Here is a 16708-nt window from a genome sequence, read left to right as displayed (position 1 = left end):
TAAACTACAGCAAACAATACATACTGAAAATACAGATTTTGTTTTCCACAAACACACCTTTCCCTATGTCTCTTTTAAAATAGCCGGGTTTGTCACCAGAAACACGGCTGGAAGTGTCCCAGCGCCTCTATAAAATAAGCGCAACTGTTATCACAAACACAGCTAAAAATGCTCTGGTGTCTTATTAAAAATACCCATTTTGGTCTCCCCAGATGCAGGTGGAAATGCCCCAATGTCTTGTTAAAAATATTCAGTTTTGTCACCACAAACATGGCTGGAAATGTCCCAGCATCTTGTTAAAATACCCGAGTTTGTTACCACAAACACAGCTGAAGAAAATCCTTATTTCTCATCAAAAATACCAGGTTTGTGACCAGAAACACATCTGAAAATGTCCCAAATTCTCATTAAAAATTACCGTTTTGGTCACCCTGAACATCTTGTGAAAAATACCCAGTTTTGTCACCACAAATATGGTGAGAAATGTCTAATGAATACCTTTTTTTTGCCAGAAACACAGTTAGAAATTCCTTGCAGCATTGTTAAAAATACCTGTTTTTATTGGCACAAACACAGCTGGAAATGTCTCAACATCTTGTTAAAAAATCTGTTTTGCTCCTCACAAACACAATTAAAAATATCCTGACATTTTATTAAAAATACCCGGTTTTGTCACCAGAAACCCAGTTGGAAATGTCTCGATGTCTTGTTAAAATAATCAGTTTTGTCATCATAAACATGGCTGAAAATATCCTGACATCTTATTAAGAATACCTGTTTTTGTCGCCACAGACACGGGTGGAAATGTCCAGACGTACTGTTAAAAATACCCACTAAAATCCCCTCTTCCTCCTGACGAGAATCTTATCCCATATGTGATCTGAGCTATATCACTGTAGAAATGTTGATATGGTCAGTATAAAAGCTACAATAGTTATTGGTGGTTTGCAGAAATGTACAATACACTTTATATTGGCGACTGGGCTGGACATCAGCATTAGCCTGGCACAGCTGACACTGTGGCATAAATAACAAAACCACATTTTCAGCAGAGCTTGTTTGCTAATTAGAGCAAAGATCCATCAGCTGAAGTGGATGTATATCACATTTGAAAGTAGTGTTATTATAAGGCTGTTTTATCATCTGACATTTTTTTGGCTTGAGGACCAAACCTCCTGGTCTGAGCTCCATCAACAATGCATCGCTCATTTTTGCCAAAGGGACAGTCAGACTCTTACTTGTTGACAAATTGTTTCAGGTGACAAACAATGCAATCTTGTATTGATATGATTGAAGTCCTACGTGTGGTCGTCTAGAGACTCCCAATCATCATTCATCACAACTAGTCTCGTTCCAGACCTGTCTCCTCACAGCTGACTCAAATTGCCGGTTTTCTGTAAGAGCTGAAGATGCTCCAAATATTGATCTTTTTAAAAGTTACATATGAGAGTGCCTGCCAGTGATTATCATCCTGGTTTTTTCTGTATGTTTCAAAATAGCAAGCCAGAGTGAGAAAAGCTGCTTCTGTTGAATACAATTACTTCTCCACAATGCAACGCTACATTTACATCCAGTTCAATAACACACTAATCAGCTGAAGTAATGATTGCTCTGTATTTCCCCAGTCTAATCTATAACTCATGACATTTATGAATAGGCGTTTGGCTATAAAACACCTTTGGCATTGTGCTTCTGAGAGACAGAAGTTAGTCTGTGTCAGTGTATGATTACTGCGGCTAGAAATAGTGAACTAATTAATTAGCAGCTAGCTGATGAGAGTTTCTTTTTGTTGACTTCACTGTCCTGGCAGCTCTCGAAATAATACCATTCATCACTGTTGGCTATTTATTGAATAATTATATTTTGGTATGATTAGCATGATCTTCATTTTCATATCTTCTGCAATATGCAATTTTTGTTTTGTTGTTGGTTCTTTTTCTTTATGAAAATACATTGCTGTAATATTAATGCACTCTGTCCTTAATGCAGTCATCTCTGTAATGTTATGATAACTTGAGTGGTCATGTGCAATGAGTGTTGTCATAGCAAATTGCTCTGCTTGGTTAGACTAGAGAGATATTTTAACATTTTAAACAGATTATATTTATTTATCCACTTTATTCAATGCATGGGAAAATGCGTGTACGCCAGAGCAGCAAGAAAGCTGACATTACTAAGCAACAGTGGGGTTTTATTGGGTCATTTGAAATGTGTGTGTTTGACTTGCCTCTGAAGGACAACTGTGGAGTCGTGGAGTTGTATCACAGTAACTTTTTAACACGCTATCAACATGACATCTATAATTTGCATTTGAATTGCAAAACCAGCATACAAGTAAATAAAACATGCTCATGTAATAAATTAATATATTAGTCGCTGCACTGATCTGCATATTTACAGCAGTATAAAGTCATTTCTTATAAACAGTGTAAGGATGAGACTGCTGATATTTAATATTTATGTTTCTGTCAACAAATCCTGTTAAAAGACCACAGCCACTGATGTGTTAGTACGTCTCTTAATAGGTTTTCCACTTCCCCAGCCTATCTGTTGTTCTCATCCTCAAGCATATTGTTTCCTACTTATGGCGTAATCTTTACAAAAGGGTTACAAATGTATACTTTTATTTTTTCAAAAGGCTTTATAATTCCCTGAGACAGCTGGGTTCTGTAGTTTTTATATAACATTACTTAAAGGAGATTAAATAGCACATCCATTGGGTCTATATTCAGGCACATTATTTGATGCTCTATTGAGTATTTTCAGCAGCATGACTGTGTACGTGGGACCCACTCGAAATAAACTAAGGTACCCATATTTATCATAATAGTAATAAATAACATATAAAATATTTAAGGCTTTTCCTTCAATACTTTGCATTTATTGGACAAAGCAAAAAGTAGCTATTTTCAGCCCAGTTGCCAGAGGAAAATGCTGACATTGTACATTTCTCCAAACCACAGACATTTTACATTTGTGTGCTTCATACATGTCATAACAGCATTTCTAAAGTGACGTAGTACATGAGTTGAGATGCCTGCCACGCTGCAGACTACTGCAGACCACTGTTTGAGACCCACAAAGAACAAATCCAGTTTCTTTTAGTGAGTCATCCCTGCACTTTCAGCTGCTTTTTAGCTGCCAAAGGTGGTTGTTTCTCAGTGACCCGTTGCTGTTTCCACCAGGGATAGCGCCAGGAAAAGGGTAATTTTTTTACAAGACGTTGCTGCATATCCACCAGGTATAGTGCCACAAAAACAGGTTGTTATTTACAGAGGCATCACTGCGTTTCCACAGGGACAGTGCCATGAAAGCCCTTGCTTTTTACCACGACATCGCTACATTTCCTGCGAGGATAGTGGCATGAAAAGTGATCTCTTTACCAAGATGTTTGTGTTTCCTGCCGGGATAGTGCCAAAAAAAGTGGTTGCTTTTTACAGAGACATCTCTGCTCCTGACAAGATAGTTCCATGAAAAGTTTTTACTTTGTCCAAGACATAGCTGCCTCTCCTGCTAGGATAGTGTTACGAAGCAGTTGTTTTTTACAGAGATTTTGCTGCTTTTCCTGCTGCCAAAAAAAAATGAGCCACCGCATTGGGTATTTAAACCAAAACTTGATCTTTTCTGACCCATAACCAATGGGATTTGGGGCACATCACTGCGTTGCATTTTAACATATCCACTTCATAACAATTTGCAAATGTACCACATTCATGGTTTGCAGAAAAGTATAATGTCAACATTTATTCTTGCATTTGGGTTAGTATTTTACCTAAATAAAACATGCTTTAGGAATCTTAATCTTCATTTAAAAAAAAAAAACCATGTCTCTCCATGATACATTTATGCAATTTAATTTGCAAGCAAAATATTCTAATCACAATCAAGTTGCACATCATTTGCACAATGATGAAACCGTGCATGACAGATGGCAGACACCATCATTGCAGTCAATGCACCATATGTAACCTCTCACTAGGACAAATGTGCAATGCATCATAATGCATCACGTCTATATTAATAAAACTTGAAAGGAAAACTTCATTAATCAATAAGATGTAAGATGTGCAACACTATGCAGATCCAAACAACTGGTCATCTCTATAAGTCCATAACCTTATCCTCTCAGCTCATTTGCGCAGTGAGTCATTAAAGCAGTCATTAAACATCTTGATGAGGATTGACCCGTGCAACTGCTTGAGCATACAGCACCTTATCACATAGATACACTCAGGATATTGAACTTCACTACAACAGTGTTTCAACTGCAACATAACAAATGAGACCACATGTTCTTATAGCCTGGTCTACTTATCTTGACTCGTGACCAAATCCAACACAAACAAAGCTTCTTGGTTTTATGCAATGTGTCTGGGAGGAAAAATATTAGTTCTAATGTGGCTGAGAATCTATAGTCTGATGTAAATAAGAAGAAAGATATGGTGCAGTAAAAATCTATGATGAACAGTAGACTGCCTTTTCCCATGCACTGTGAAAAAGACACAATTACTTATTCTGTTAAAGGTCTGAGAACACCCCTTTGTGCAAACTAATGCAGTGTTATTTTGCCGGTGTCAACTACACTCAGAACTTACATTGTTGTTTCTAACTATTCTATTCTGAACAATGTAGAAAAACCGCACAGATTGGATGGCCCTGCCCATCTGATCCTCACTGAACTGTGTGATATTGGGCATCTGTGTGTCTTAAGTGGAGTAAAGCGAGGGCTTCTCTGGTTCAGTTCACAGTTCAGCAAAATCACAAATGAAAAGCATCAAGTATTTCTGTCTGACTTCTTTCTCTTCATCACACCAGACTTGTGTCAAAACTCTTTTTTTCCTTCCAGGTTAAATGGGCAGCTCAATTCAGAGCGGGCAATCCACCCACACCATCAATTTATCTGGATGAATGGTGTGTGTGTGTGTGTGTGTGTGTGTGCGTCTCTGTGTGTGTGAGAGAGAGAGAAGCTTTAGACCTTCAGAGTATTATGTGAGGTCATTCCTTGATGTCTTCTGGCCCGTCCTTGCTTCTTAACAGGCTAGTTTATGGTTTGTAGTTTGATTTAAAGTCAAAGTCAGGACCAGGCTAGGGTTAATAATACGCTGAAGCGGTTCTAATCAATATCTTTATATTAACAATGGCTGAAATGACTGTGTAATGTGAAAGGTCACTCGTAATGATAAACCGACAGAGAACTATCACTCTGCAGTTCCCATCAGCTTTACTGAGCGTCTTAGCATCTTTCAGCTTGTTGTTTTGGTTTTATATCCCATGACTTTACTGTTCTGGTTCAGTCTCAGTCACGAGATAGCTCTATAAACCAACTCCACACCGCCCAGCATTAAACAGCAGACAGACAAAGTTAGCCAAAAGCTAGTGAGCACAATGGAGCAGTTAGCAGCTAAAGGGACTGATACTGGAAGCTGTTAGAGAACAAAACAGAGCTAGGTAAGTAAGGGTGGGAATTGATACGAGTTAATAGTTACCAATGCCATAATGGCTTCCCTTTATCGCTCCAATTCTTCATCAATTTCCTTATCCATTCCTGATCAGTTTTCTGTTGTTAAAAACAGTACGCCTACAACAGTACGCCAACACATGTCTACAGCATCAACACAACTGTTTTATTAAATGTGAGTCTGAACACAGTGTTGCAACAGTCTGTCTGTCATCATCTTAAATGGATGAAACGAGAGAATATTTGGACAGCCTTCATTTTCATTTAGGATTTCATAGTCAAAGAAAAAATCTGCTCAGCCTGCCTCATGTTGCCAATCTTGAAACCCATCTGCTATTGGTTTGACAATGATTGAGCCTCTTGGGGCAACGGACAATATTTCGTGGGGTTCCGGTGTAGCCAGTTGATATCTGGGCCAAGACTAACTCTTCTGTCATTTTGGCTAATGTCTATAAAGAGATATCTGCATATGAATGCTGATAATTTTTAAAAAAGCTAACAAAAAACTAAATTGTCAGCAGACGATGGCCAATGGATTCCAAGACTGTATTTCAGCCAGTGCGTTCCGCCTCGTCTTCTCTCCACACTGTTTATCTGCAGGTTGAACATAATTGGTTAATACCACAAACGGACAACAAACACACTACAGATCGGCCTACCAAAAACTTGTCTCATTGCCTTCAGATTCCATGTTTATATGCAGATACTGATAGAGATTAGTGTGGCACTGATGTTATTGTAACAGAATATCTCCCCTTCGGTAATGGACAAACTGCTAGGACGCAGTGTCACTATAGCATAGTGTCAAATACATGGCATTCCTGGAATTGAAGCCCATGTTGCATAGAAAGATGTTTCAGCATATTGCTTGTGTATCCACCCTTAACTGAAATCTTATCTTACAGACATTACAAGCACCACTGTTGTCATTTTTCTTTGTGAAATAAAGCCATGCTTTGGACCAGTTCCTGTCTCAAGCATGACTTCTTGTTGTTCCAAGAATATAAAGGTGGACAGCATGACAGCTCCCCAAAAGTGGAGCCAAAACCTCAATCTGGCTGGCTGCAGTATAGGTCTTAAACTCTCCCTTTCATGTTAGTGAGCATGGGATATGGACCAAACTAAAAGATTAAAGTGTATAATAAATATTTTTTTCCCAAAAGATGGTTTCGTCATTTTAGGCAGTTTTTATCACCCTGATTTTTGTCCAAGTGTTCATTTTCCTGATAATTTTGGTTTTAATTAGTTATGTAAAAAGCTAGGCCATAAAAATGCTGTCTGACGTCATGATTGACAGCTGTATGTGCCAATCAGTGTGCTCAGGATCAATGGTGCTGCTTAGGTTGGATGATCGTATTGGCGGGAACTTGATCCCCATCCATACTGTTCAGGCTCCAAATAATGAAGATGGCAGTGTCCGTAGCTGAGATATTTTGGCTTCACTTTTGTACAGTAGGAGGAAGTGGAGATGTATCATCCATCTTTATATACAGTCTATGGTATTTACTAAAGCCAGAAATAGCAACTCAAAGTGAAGAGAGGAAACAGGAAATGGAATAAACAAAGAAATGGGGGTAGCGTGTCAATCTTGTGTTTACAGCATCATGAGCTTTTCCCAAGTGAAAAACTTATGTGTTGTTTTTATACTTGGAAAGCGAATAAACTACTTTCCCAAAAAGATGAATTGTTCCTTTAAGCTTTGGGTTACATTTAAGGTAAGAGCTGGGATGAGCAGCAGTTTGTAAATGACAATGGTGGATGGAGTGTGTAATAGCCTGAGTGCTTGTGTAATTGCTGTGTGAGAGTGTCATGCTTTTATTACTGCCCAGAATCGACTGTAATAGTCAGACTACAACAAAGTCAAGTTCACTAATTTGTAGCTGTGACAGACAAACAGCATCAAAAGAATGCAAATTCTATTCCACAAACTATTGTTAGTGTTTTGATGAAAATTGCCGTCACTCTATGAATTATTATGTTGCTTTCAAGCATGGCCAAGCATGTATGCAAATCCATTCAACTGAGTTTCAACTCTGCAAAGAAATAATTTCCTCCGAATGAATGTGTGTGTGTTTTTTTATTGACTGAGGATACAGACAATAAAGCATAACATCGTGCTCATTTTCATCACCAGTCTTTTTCTATAACACAGTCAGTGAACAAGGCTTTTTTTCTAAGAATCTTTCTCTTAATTCATATTAAAAAAACATAGAGAAGTCAGCATTAAATTACATCATTATATCATAATTCCCCAATGTGTGTGGGATATATGAGCTATCGTAGAAGCAGAGAGGGGGAGAGAGATCTGAAGTTCTTTTTCAGAGAATACAGTTTCTATCCCACTCCTGCAAGCGAGGCTTAGGGGACCGTAGTCTCCATGGACTCTCTCTGTGTGCCAGACTTCACTGGGTTTAGCACGAGAAGCACAACTTATTGGATTATGGGGTCCACCGTCCATGCTTATATTGCTGGAGGCTGTGTGTGCATGTGTGTGTGTGTTTGTGCATGTGAGTGAGCGCGTGTGCGGGTGCATATGTGGGTGGGCAGCTTGTGAACCGAGGGAGGAATGGAGTAGTAAATACACGATAAATTCTCATTTACTTTCGTATTTTATGTGCGGAATTTCTCATATTGCCCTGCCTTTTCATGTTCAGAGGTTAGAAGTTTAAGCAGGCCCAAGGAGCGTCCTACTGTAAATGAAGGGAGGCCGTTGGGGCTTTTTTCTTGTTTCATGTGGGTTTAACTGCACCTGTCTAATTTCAGTCCTCAGGAAGTGTTTCGTCTGCATGCGCAGGATAAGGTTTTGGCACACATTCCTGCTTCGAATGGACTCTCGGCTGATCATAATTGTCCATATGCGGACAGAGATTCTCAGTGGAAGTGATTTACTGGAACAAAAACGCTCTCTATGGGTGTCCTTGGTGTCTATTTGATGTAGTAACCCTGCTCACCCTCCTCAAATTTGTGTGGGATGTTGTATTTCCACGCTGAAGTTAATCTCTCTCTCTCCCTCTCTCTCTCTACTTCTCATTTGCCCCCATCTACATTTTCTTTTATAACTGCTTTCAATGTTGCAAAAACAAAATCCTGATAATGCCACCTCTCGCCGCAATAGTTTCAATATCATTAATACTGGAGAATGAAAGCAAAGTAGGCAACTGCTGGGATTTTGTCCTGCTGTGTCCAGCATCATTCAAGCATGCTTTGATGGTAGCTCTGCCCTTTCCTTAGCGGGTTACTTACTGAGAAAAAGAATCACAGAGGCTGGGAGGAATCCTTGCATTTGCCTCTTTATTATTTATTCTGCAGCATGGCACATGGAAAGCATGCAGGGCAGGAGGAGCTGAAAATGCACCGTGCACAGAGAGGGAGTAATCATAGCGGCTTCACAGTACAACAAGACAACACATAAGCTTGATTCTGCCTCTGCAGTCATTATTGCATGGTGTAACTAACGCCACCCAAACTGCAGAGTGTATGTTTATGATGGGCAGGACATCTGTGAATACGGACCGATTGTTGTAAAGAAGACAAAAAAAAAATCAATTTTGCTGTCAGAGTGGACATTTAATTGCAGACATTCAGCAGGGGTCATGAATATGGTGTGCGGCCCAGAATGTGCTGGCTGTATTCCACTCACGTAGCTCTTTGAGGGGCTGAGTGACTGCCTCCCTCTGCCAGAAGCGCCATCCTTGTCCCAGTGGCGTTCCACCTTAAAAAGACGAATATATGTGCCTGACATTGACACACCGTGACTCACGCAGCCGTGCTATTTCAGTATGGCTGCTGGCAAGCCCAGCCTCTCTGTAGCCTCTCCCCTCCCTGCTTTGGTCATTTGTTTGCCTCCTCTGCTAGGCTGTTTACTTGTAATTTGGACATCTGTCAAGGTGGTTTGTTTGCTACCCTGTGGTGTGATTAGGCTACCTTTGCCAAATCTGGGAAGATGGATGGGGTTATAGCAAATCTTGGCGGTAAAGACGAGGCTGGAGTTTGGCTACCTCTAATCAACCAAGTTTAGTGGGATAATTAAGAAAGCATTGGGTGAACAAAAAGGGTGCTGTGTCACTGAGGTCACAAATGTATTCATCACACTCTCTTTTGCAGTCTTAATGGTGGTCTTGTGCAGCGTTCCACTACGGTCTGTTTGGTCCCGCCTTGTCCTGTCACACAGTCTGTTCAGCGTTCCAGTGCCAGAACCTTCTCTTACACCAAGAGGGGGGGCGGGGACGAGTGGGGCAATTAACCACCTGCTGGTAAAGCAGCTACACAGCATCGCTTCACACACACCCTGACATTTTCAGGATCATTCATGAACACATTCATGAGTAGATTTATAGATATGGTGTCACTCCTGCACGCTGTGTGAAGCTCAGGTATAGGGCTTGCAAACGTGGCGTGGAACAAAAGAGGCAAGGGGGTGGCTTTCACATTTGCTCTCTGATCATGTTTCATCCTGAGCGTTACTAATTTGTTCATCTCCTTAATGAACATTATTGGCAGGATCACATTAACCCAGCACTTAGGTTTCCTAATGGCAAACGTCATGCTCCGTGCTCACATCACCTACTGTACACTCTCACAGAATCAATAGCGAATAATTCCACCGCTTTATCCAACTTCATCGACAATGACTTTCTTTTACTTTTTGGGTCATCAGCCACAGTGAGATTCTGTTCGTTAAAAACAGATTATATAAGCCACCTTGAACACTCATCTGGAGCTGTTTAAAGATCCAGTGTGTCGGATTTAATGTGATGTATTGGCAGGAATGGGATATAATATAATAAGTATATTTTCACTAGTATATATCACTTGAAAATAAGACTCATTGTGTTTTCATATCTTAAAATTAGCTGTTATATCTACATATGGACTTAGACTTAGACCTTTAATGTCCCCAGGGGGCAATTTTGTTTGCAGCAATTTTGTTGGAGCAGGTCCTCGTCTACAGAGTCCGCCATGTTGCACTGCCATGTTTCTACAGTGGCTTGGCACATGCAATCTGAAATCCTCAGTTCAGATTGCATGTGCTCCTAGTTACCACCAAATCCTCAACCTTCTCCTTCAACTCCAGACTGAACCTCACCATTTTGGTAAATAATTCATAGCTGATAAGAAGTGTTGACACTGTAGGCTGACTCAGAATAGCTCAAACTATTTGTGATCCCTGTGATAAGCTTAGTCATCCAATAAAGGCTTTATCTACTGACTGACTACTGCAGCTGTTGCATTCCAGTATTGCAGCTCTGTCACTGTCTTGTCACTGAAATCAACACAGGTCTTTTTGCATGACGTCTGCCTGCAAGTGTGCTTTCATGGGTGTGTCAGGAGGGTGTGTTGGGGAAGGGCTGGAGGATATGCAGCAGCAATTTGTCAAACATGAATACATTACTTTGCTGCTAAACCACCCTTTTTTAAGACCTACACAGAATAATGTGTTATTTTCAGAAATCAATTTGACTACATGTAAACTACATCACAGTGTACAGAAGTCCTATTATACTGCACACAGGAAGTTGATATGGCATGACAGATAACTGATATGTTTACCAGCATAAAATGCAGTGCAGCAACATAAGCTGTCAAACAGCTCAACACTAACAGGTAATCATCTCTCTCGTAAGCTGCTACACATTAGCCCGTGATTAGAGAACAAATACTAACATTCAAAACTTATTGTTAAGTAAATGAACTCATTTCCAACCTACAAAAAGGAGTTGCCAAAAATAAAACCTATTCGAAATGTTGCCAACTCTAGGAGTGGCCAACAGATGCACTATGGACAGAGAGGGTGTGGCCATAGTTATTGCTACTGAGTTTCACCTGAGAACAAAATAAGCAGGCTCCACCAGTACTGAGACACTGCCAGGCCTCCAAGGACGTACCTTAACTCTGGATTATTTCTCCACTTTAAGGTAAGTCGGAACTACTTTATTTTTTCCTCTATTTGATTTTCTTTCTATTGTGTGTACTTAAGAACCAAACAGTTGATCTTACCTCTGCTTGTTTTACATTGATATTTATTTTAGAGCAGCTCCAAGGTGCATGGTTAGATTTAAGATAAACAACTGTGTTAGAGAGGTGGATGACGATACTGAAGAGACCTTTTCACTGTTGTGGAATCAAATTAGAGACAAAGGTAGTAGACGTTCACTGGAAATACACCCTCACAGTAATTTCTTCACTTCATTGCTTTCAGGGTTATAATGGAGCTTGTATTCACAAGTCTGAGGCTAAAGGTGGCTGTGTTGTTTCTGCTAACAATCCAGTGGAAAACAGGTGAGTCTAATTTTATGTCTAAGGAATATGTTTAAGGTCTCGGATAAGTAAGGCTGAAGCAAATACAGCATTTGTCTTTAATTGCTTTTCCTTGCCCCCTGACTGCCCTTTACACAGGAAGGCACTAATATTCTGATCATAGAGAGCAGAGAATATATGCTCACTGACAGAACTGGTGTTTTTTCTGTCTGCTCCGTGACTCACACAATACAGCGACCAGTCTGACATGCTCTTAGCTTATGATCCGACAGTAATACGAACTGCTGGATTGCATTGCTGACAATCAATGAACCGTGTACATATAATTTAGGCAGCTGGCAGGTACCCTGCATCACATTCATAGCTTTTTTCATATGTGCTCCTGTTGCTAAGGTTCAAACTGGTGTGTGCATTTGTAAAGTAAGACACTGAGAGACTTTAATTACTTGATTTCAATCCAGGCTGTGTATTTTGATAGACAAACAACACAAAAACAGAGGTGAAATTAAATCAAGCATACACAGCAGAGTGAAAGAGTACATAAAGAACACATGCAAAGCTCTTATCACGTCTGGGCCCAAAAGGAGGTGCATAGGATTTGAATATTTGCAGCTCTTTGTGTCAAACTTAGAGACTGCACTCACTTGAAAGTTAGATGCCTCTCCACATGGAAAACACGTCTTCTGTAGATCACAGCTTTTTTGCCCAGAGGGGCTTTTGCAGTGTAAACATTTGACTGACTAATTTGAGCCTTTTTTTTTTTTCCTTCAATTTCCCTTCGTCACATCTGCCATTTACATGCCTTCATAAATACCTCTGATGTAGCTTGTTTTGTGGCAGTGGCATTGAAGTGCTTTCAGAGTGATATAGTGGATTTAATGGTGTCAAAAGAGAGGCTGTTTTGATTTATCAACGTGGTCCATTCAGACGTTTAGCGAAGGTTAATCACCTAGATGGGAGAAACGGTGGTGAGAAGTTTGCTCCAGATGTCTGAGAAGTTGAATGACAACATTACCAAGATAAATAGCTCCGATCTGCTGAAACACATCGCCACGTAATAACAATCAGCTTCGAGTTCTTTCTATAAACGTCAAGCTATCAGGAATAATTAAAATCCATGGCCATAAACAGTGAGTCAGCAGGGTGTGTGTCAACCCAGAAACAGCTTTTAACTGCCACTTGTCAAGTACATTTTTCATGTGTGCCCATCCATTCACTTTTCATCATCATTTGCCCATATATTTCTGACAACTAATGAGCCTCAAGAGTTTTAAATTAATACATAACCCATTTTCACAAAAATACCACTTTTGCTTCTATTCCTGCTCCAAATCCTCCTCAGTTTGACTTAAGAGGCCAATTAGTCTCAGATCAGCACCTACTCCAATCTGAGACTGTTTATGAGCACAAGCCCAGAGCTTGAAAGCCATTAAGTTGGAAAAATATTAATGCATTTGAGAGAGAAATTATTATTTTTCTGTCTTTTTGTATGTTTGTCTTTTGGCCTGGGTAGATGATTATGAAAATTGGAGGGTGGAATCAGTGTATATTATGAGTCAGACAAAGCTGACTGTAATTTTTCGGACCCATTAGATGTGACAGAAGCGATGCAGGTGACATCCTCCGGCCCACAGACCATTCAGAAGGCTGAGGGGGAGACAGTCATCTTGGGATGCACGTACACCCCCGACTCCCGAGACACAGGAGAGCTGGACATTGAGTGGTACAACATGAGCCCGGACATGACACAGAAAGACAAACTGGTGGGTGTGGGTTTGAAGACAGAGAGGAATGTTTCAGAGAAAAATCCTGTCTGGGAGGTTGGGCAAATTATGAGAGTGTTCATTAAACATGCAAGAGCTGGGGTTATATATTTTTACCTTTGGGCTCTGTTACTGGGAAAACCTGCTTTTGAAGAGGTGTCATCACTCAACCCAATCTTTGCATTTCAGATCTTATCGTATGCAGGGGGCAAGACGGACAACTACGGCGACCCCAAAAGGCTCAAGTTCATAACGGACCCCAAGCTGGGAGACGCTTCCATCTCTCTCTCTGATCTGAGGCCCTCAGACACAGCCACCTACCAGTGTAAAGTCAAGAAGGCGCCGGGTGTCGACATGAGAAAAGTCACTGTGGCAGTGTTGGGTGAGAAGGAACTGCTCTTTTACCGGTTCTACCTGTTCATTTTCTCAGTCTGCTCATTCCTCTTTTAAATGGAGCTCTCACTCATATGGAATGTAGACACTCTCAGTCAGTGATCACACCTCTCTCTGTAGCCATACCTCACATTGTTCTCCTCTCCCACACCTCTAACCCTCCCATGATGAACTAAAGCATTGATGTGTTTATTTGTTTTTCTGTCTCCAGTCCCCCCATCAGCTCCAAAGTGTTGGGTCGAAGGCGGCGAGGAGAAAGGTGGCACGGTCGCCCTCCGCTGCAAGTCATCTCGGGGATCTATTCCTCTCACTTACACATGGAGGAGAGAGAGTGGTACCATACCAGCCACTGCGACCCAAGGTGAAGAAGCAACTTTACAGACAAAAAAAGGCTTCTCTATAGCACTTTTCATCATGCTGCATTTGTAAAATATGCTTGTACTGAAAGCTCTCTCCTTTCATTAAGACCTACAGACTGGAGAGCTTTTGATAAGGAACCATACAGACAGCAACGTTGGAACTTATGTGTGTGAGGCAAAAAATGCTGTGGGCAAAGGACAGTGTAAATATGCACTGCATGCATACAACCGTAAGTCTGTGCGACATCATCATCTAATTTTACTTTTAAGTATTTAACACCAAGGAAGCTTTTAAATTGTGGTCTGCATGGTGGAGTAGACTGAGTATTTGCTGCAGTCTGTCATGCAAGTTGTGGAATTACATGCAAGCCCACAGCCAACTCGCCAGAAGTAGGCTAACTGTTGGTGTTTTATGTTTCTGCAAACCACAAAAACATTAAATTTATACATTTCATGATTATCATATCAACATTTCTAAAATGACATAGTATATAACCTGATTTTGTGATCAGGAGGTGGAGGGGATGGTTGATGGCGTGACACCTAGGCGAGACATAGACCACTTTTTGAGACCAACAAACAACAAAACCAGTTGTGTTTTAGCGAGTAATTGTTGTGAGACCTACTGGGATAGTGCCACAAAACTGGGTATTTTAAGTCAAAACGTGATCTTTTCTTTAACCATGACTGAGTGGTTTTTGTGCCTAAACCTAACCACATGTTAACCACAGTCTTGAAATGTAAAGTTTCAATTTATTTGCTACATAATTACACACACACAATGTTTCTGTGGTTTGCACAAAGGTACAATGCCAAGATTTATTCTAGCTACTGGGTTGCGGCCAAGGAAGGAAAGCTACACTTCTTTCACCTTAAAGGGGACCTATTATTATTATTATTATTATTATTATTATTACTATTTTCAGGTTTCTGCTTATTTGGGTTTCTGCTAGAACGTGTCTACATGCTTTAAGGTTTTAAAACAATTAATTTTCATCATACTGTCTGTGCCCTAATGCCTGTATTCACCCTCTTTCTGGGACACATGAACAACATTGGCAACAAAGTTTATATGTGTCCCTGATATTAGGATGTAGCCACATGTAGCAGTGTAGACTACGTAATGTAGAAATTCGTCACAAGCTGATTTCAGCTTCTTTCGAAAGCAGAGGAAAAACATTTGTAAACAGAGTAGTCAGAACAGTCTGAAGCCTGAGGTTTATGCTCACAGGGATTACTTTTACAGTCGCTTATCTCATTATTTGGAACTTTGGTCACGTTCAATATTAACATCCGACATTGTAACATTATGACAAAAAATAAGGACAGGCATAATAAAGCACCATGTCTTTTCTTCCAGCTACCAATAAGGTGGGTGTCATAGTCGGGGCAGTGATAGGTGCTCTCCTGCTGCTGCTACTCCTCCTGCTTCTCATCTGGCTCCTGGTCTGCTGCTGCCACAAGCGTCGCTACGAAAAAGAGGTGGCAAATGAAATAAGGTAACATATCAGAGCTGGAGACGATTTCAAACATGCATGAGATGGTCTTAAATCTGAGGATCTTTTGATGTGTCACTTGCCTCCTCAGGGAGGACGCCCAGGCCCCAGAGAGCCAACCCTCCAGCAGAGCCTCCAGTTTACGCTCAGTGTTGGCATACCGCACCCACCCCGGGGTGCAGTACAGCTCTGTGAAGAAGCACCTGCCCAGCATCAGTGAATCAGGACACAGTCCCATCTACACAGGCGAGAGCAACGGCGCATCACAGCCAACCACTGCAGGGGACAGCCGTGCTCCTCTAAAATACGACCATCGATATGGATACCCTGTGTAAACATACTCCAAATGCATCATAGATTTTTTATCTTTAATATGACGACGCCCCTGAAGAAAGGACTTTTAAGTGTAACACATATAAAGACCTCCATGTAAAGTATGTATATGACAAATGGTGCTTTGCAGTATATTTACCTGGAGAATAATGGGAGTGCTGGTGTGGAACTGCTGGGGACTCATAAAATCTTACCTCAACCCTTAGACAAATACAAATGTACAGCTGGTTGACTTTCATAATGCACTGTAGCACATCACTGCTAGTGAATAGGTTCTCATTGTTACACTGATTTTGCTAAAGCTATGTAAAATGTATTTATGTATATCAAAAAACTCATATTTTTACTGAGGCTTTTTTTCTATGACGCACACGACAATCAATTTATTACTTTTTTAGAAATATGTGTACAATAAAACATGTTTTAATGACCCTCTAAATCCCATTTAGAGCTTGCTGAGCGTTCAGTTTTGTGTCAGGGCTCCATCTTTTATGCTTGATGGTATAAGGGCTGACACAACACAACAACATAACATTTGAAACACATCTCCCACTCACAGGATGCAGGATGTAACAATGTCTTTGTAGAAGATGAAAACTTAATTGAATGAGTCTTATTTTGGCATTATAATGGAATAAGATATTTTGT

At 40.4% G+C, this 16708-nt stretch overlaps 1 protein-coding gene across 1 annotated transcript; it reads left to right on the top strand.

Moving 5' to 3' along the window:
* Window positions 1-11235: 11235 nt before the first annotated feature.
* vsig8b (V-set and immunoglobulin domain containing 8b) lies at window positions 11236-16504 on the top strand. Its single transcript, XM_033619029.2, has 8 exons — window positions 11236-11373; window positions 11658-11737; window positions 13310-13479; window positions 13669-13861; window positions 14084-14233; window positions 14339-14461; window positions 15592-15730; window positions 15819-16504. Exons 2-8 carry the CDS (start codon window positions 11665-11667, stop codon window positions 16060-16062), a joined length of 1092 nt encoding a protein of 363 aa, XP_033474920.1. The 5' UTR covers window positions 11236-11373; window positions 11658-11664; the 3' UTR covers window positions 16063-16504.
* The last annotated feature ends 204 nt before the right edge of the window (window positions 16505-16708 follow it).

The sequence above is a fragment of the Epinephelus lanceolatus genome, chromosome 9 (assembly GCF_041903045.1).
Source record: "Epinephelus lanceolatus isolate andai-2023 chromosome 9, ASM4190304v1, whole genome shotgun sequence".
Taxonomy (NCBI): domain Eukaryota; kingdom Metazoa; phylum Chordata; class Actinopteri; order Perciformes; family Serranidae; genus Epinephelus; species Epinephelus lanceolatus.
This window is presented reverse-complemented; position numbering and strand designations above follow the sequence as displayed.

Bases quoted from the DNA above. Each gene is read 5' to 3' on its own strand.
- vsig8b (XM_033619029.2), top strand. From the start codon at position 11,665: ATGGAGCTTGTATTCACAAGTCTGAGGCTAAAGGTGGCTGTGTTGTTT. The intron at 14,234-14,338 runs GTGAAGAAGCAA...CCTTTCATTAAG, and splicing joins ACCAGCCACTGCGACCCAAG to ACCTACAGACTGGAGAGCTT. The intron at 14,462-15,591 runs GTAAGTCTGTGC...CTTTTCTTCCAG, and splicing joins TGCACTGCATGCATACAACC to CTACCAATAAGGTGGGTGTC.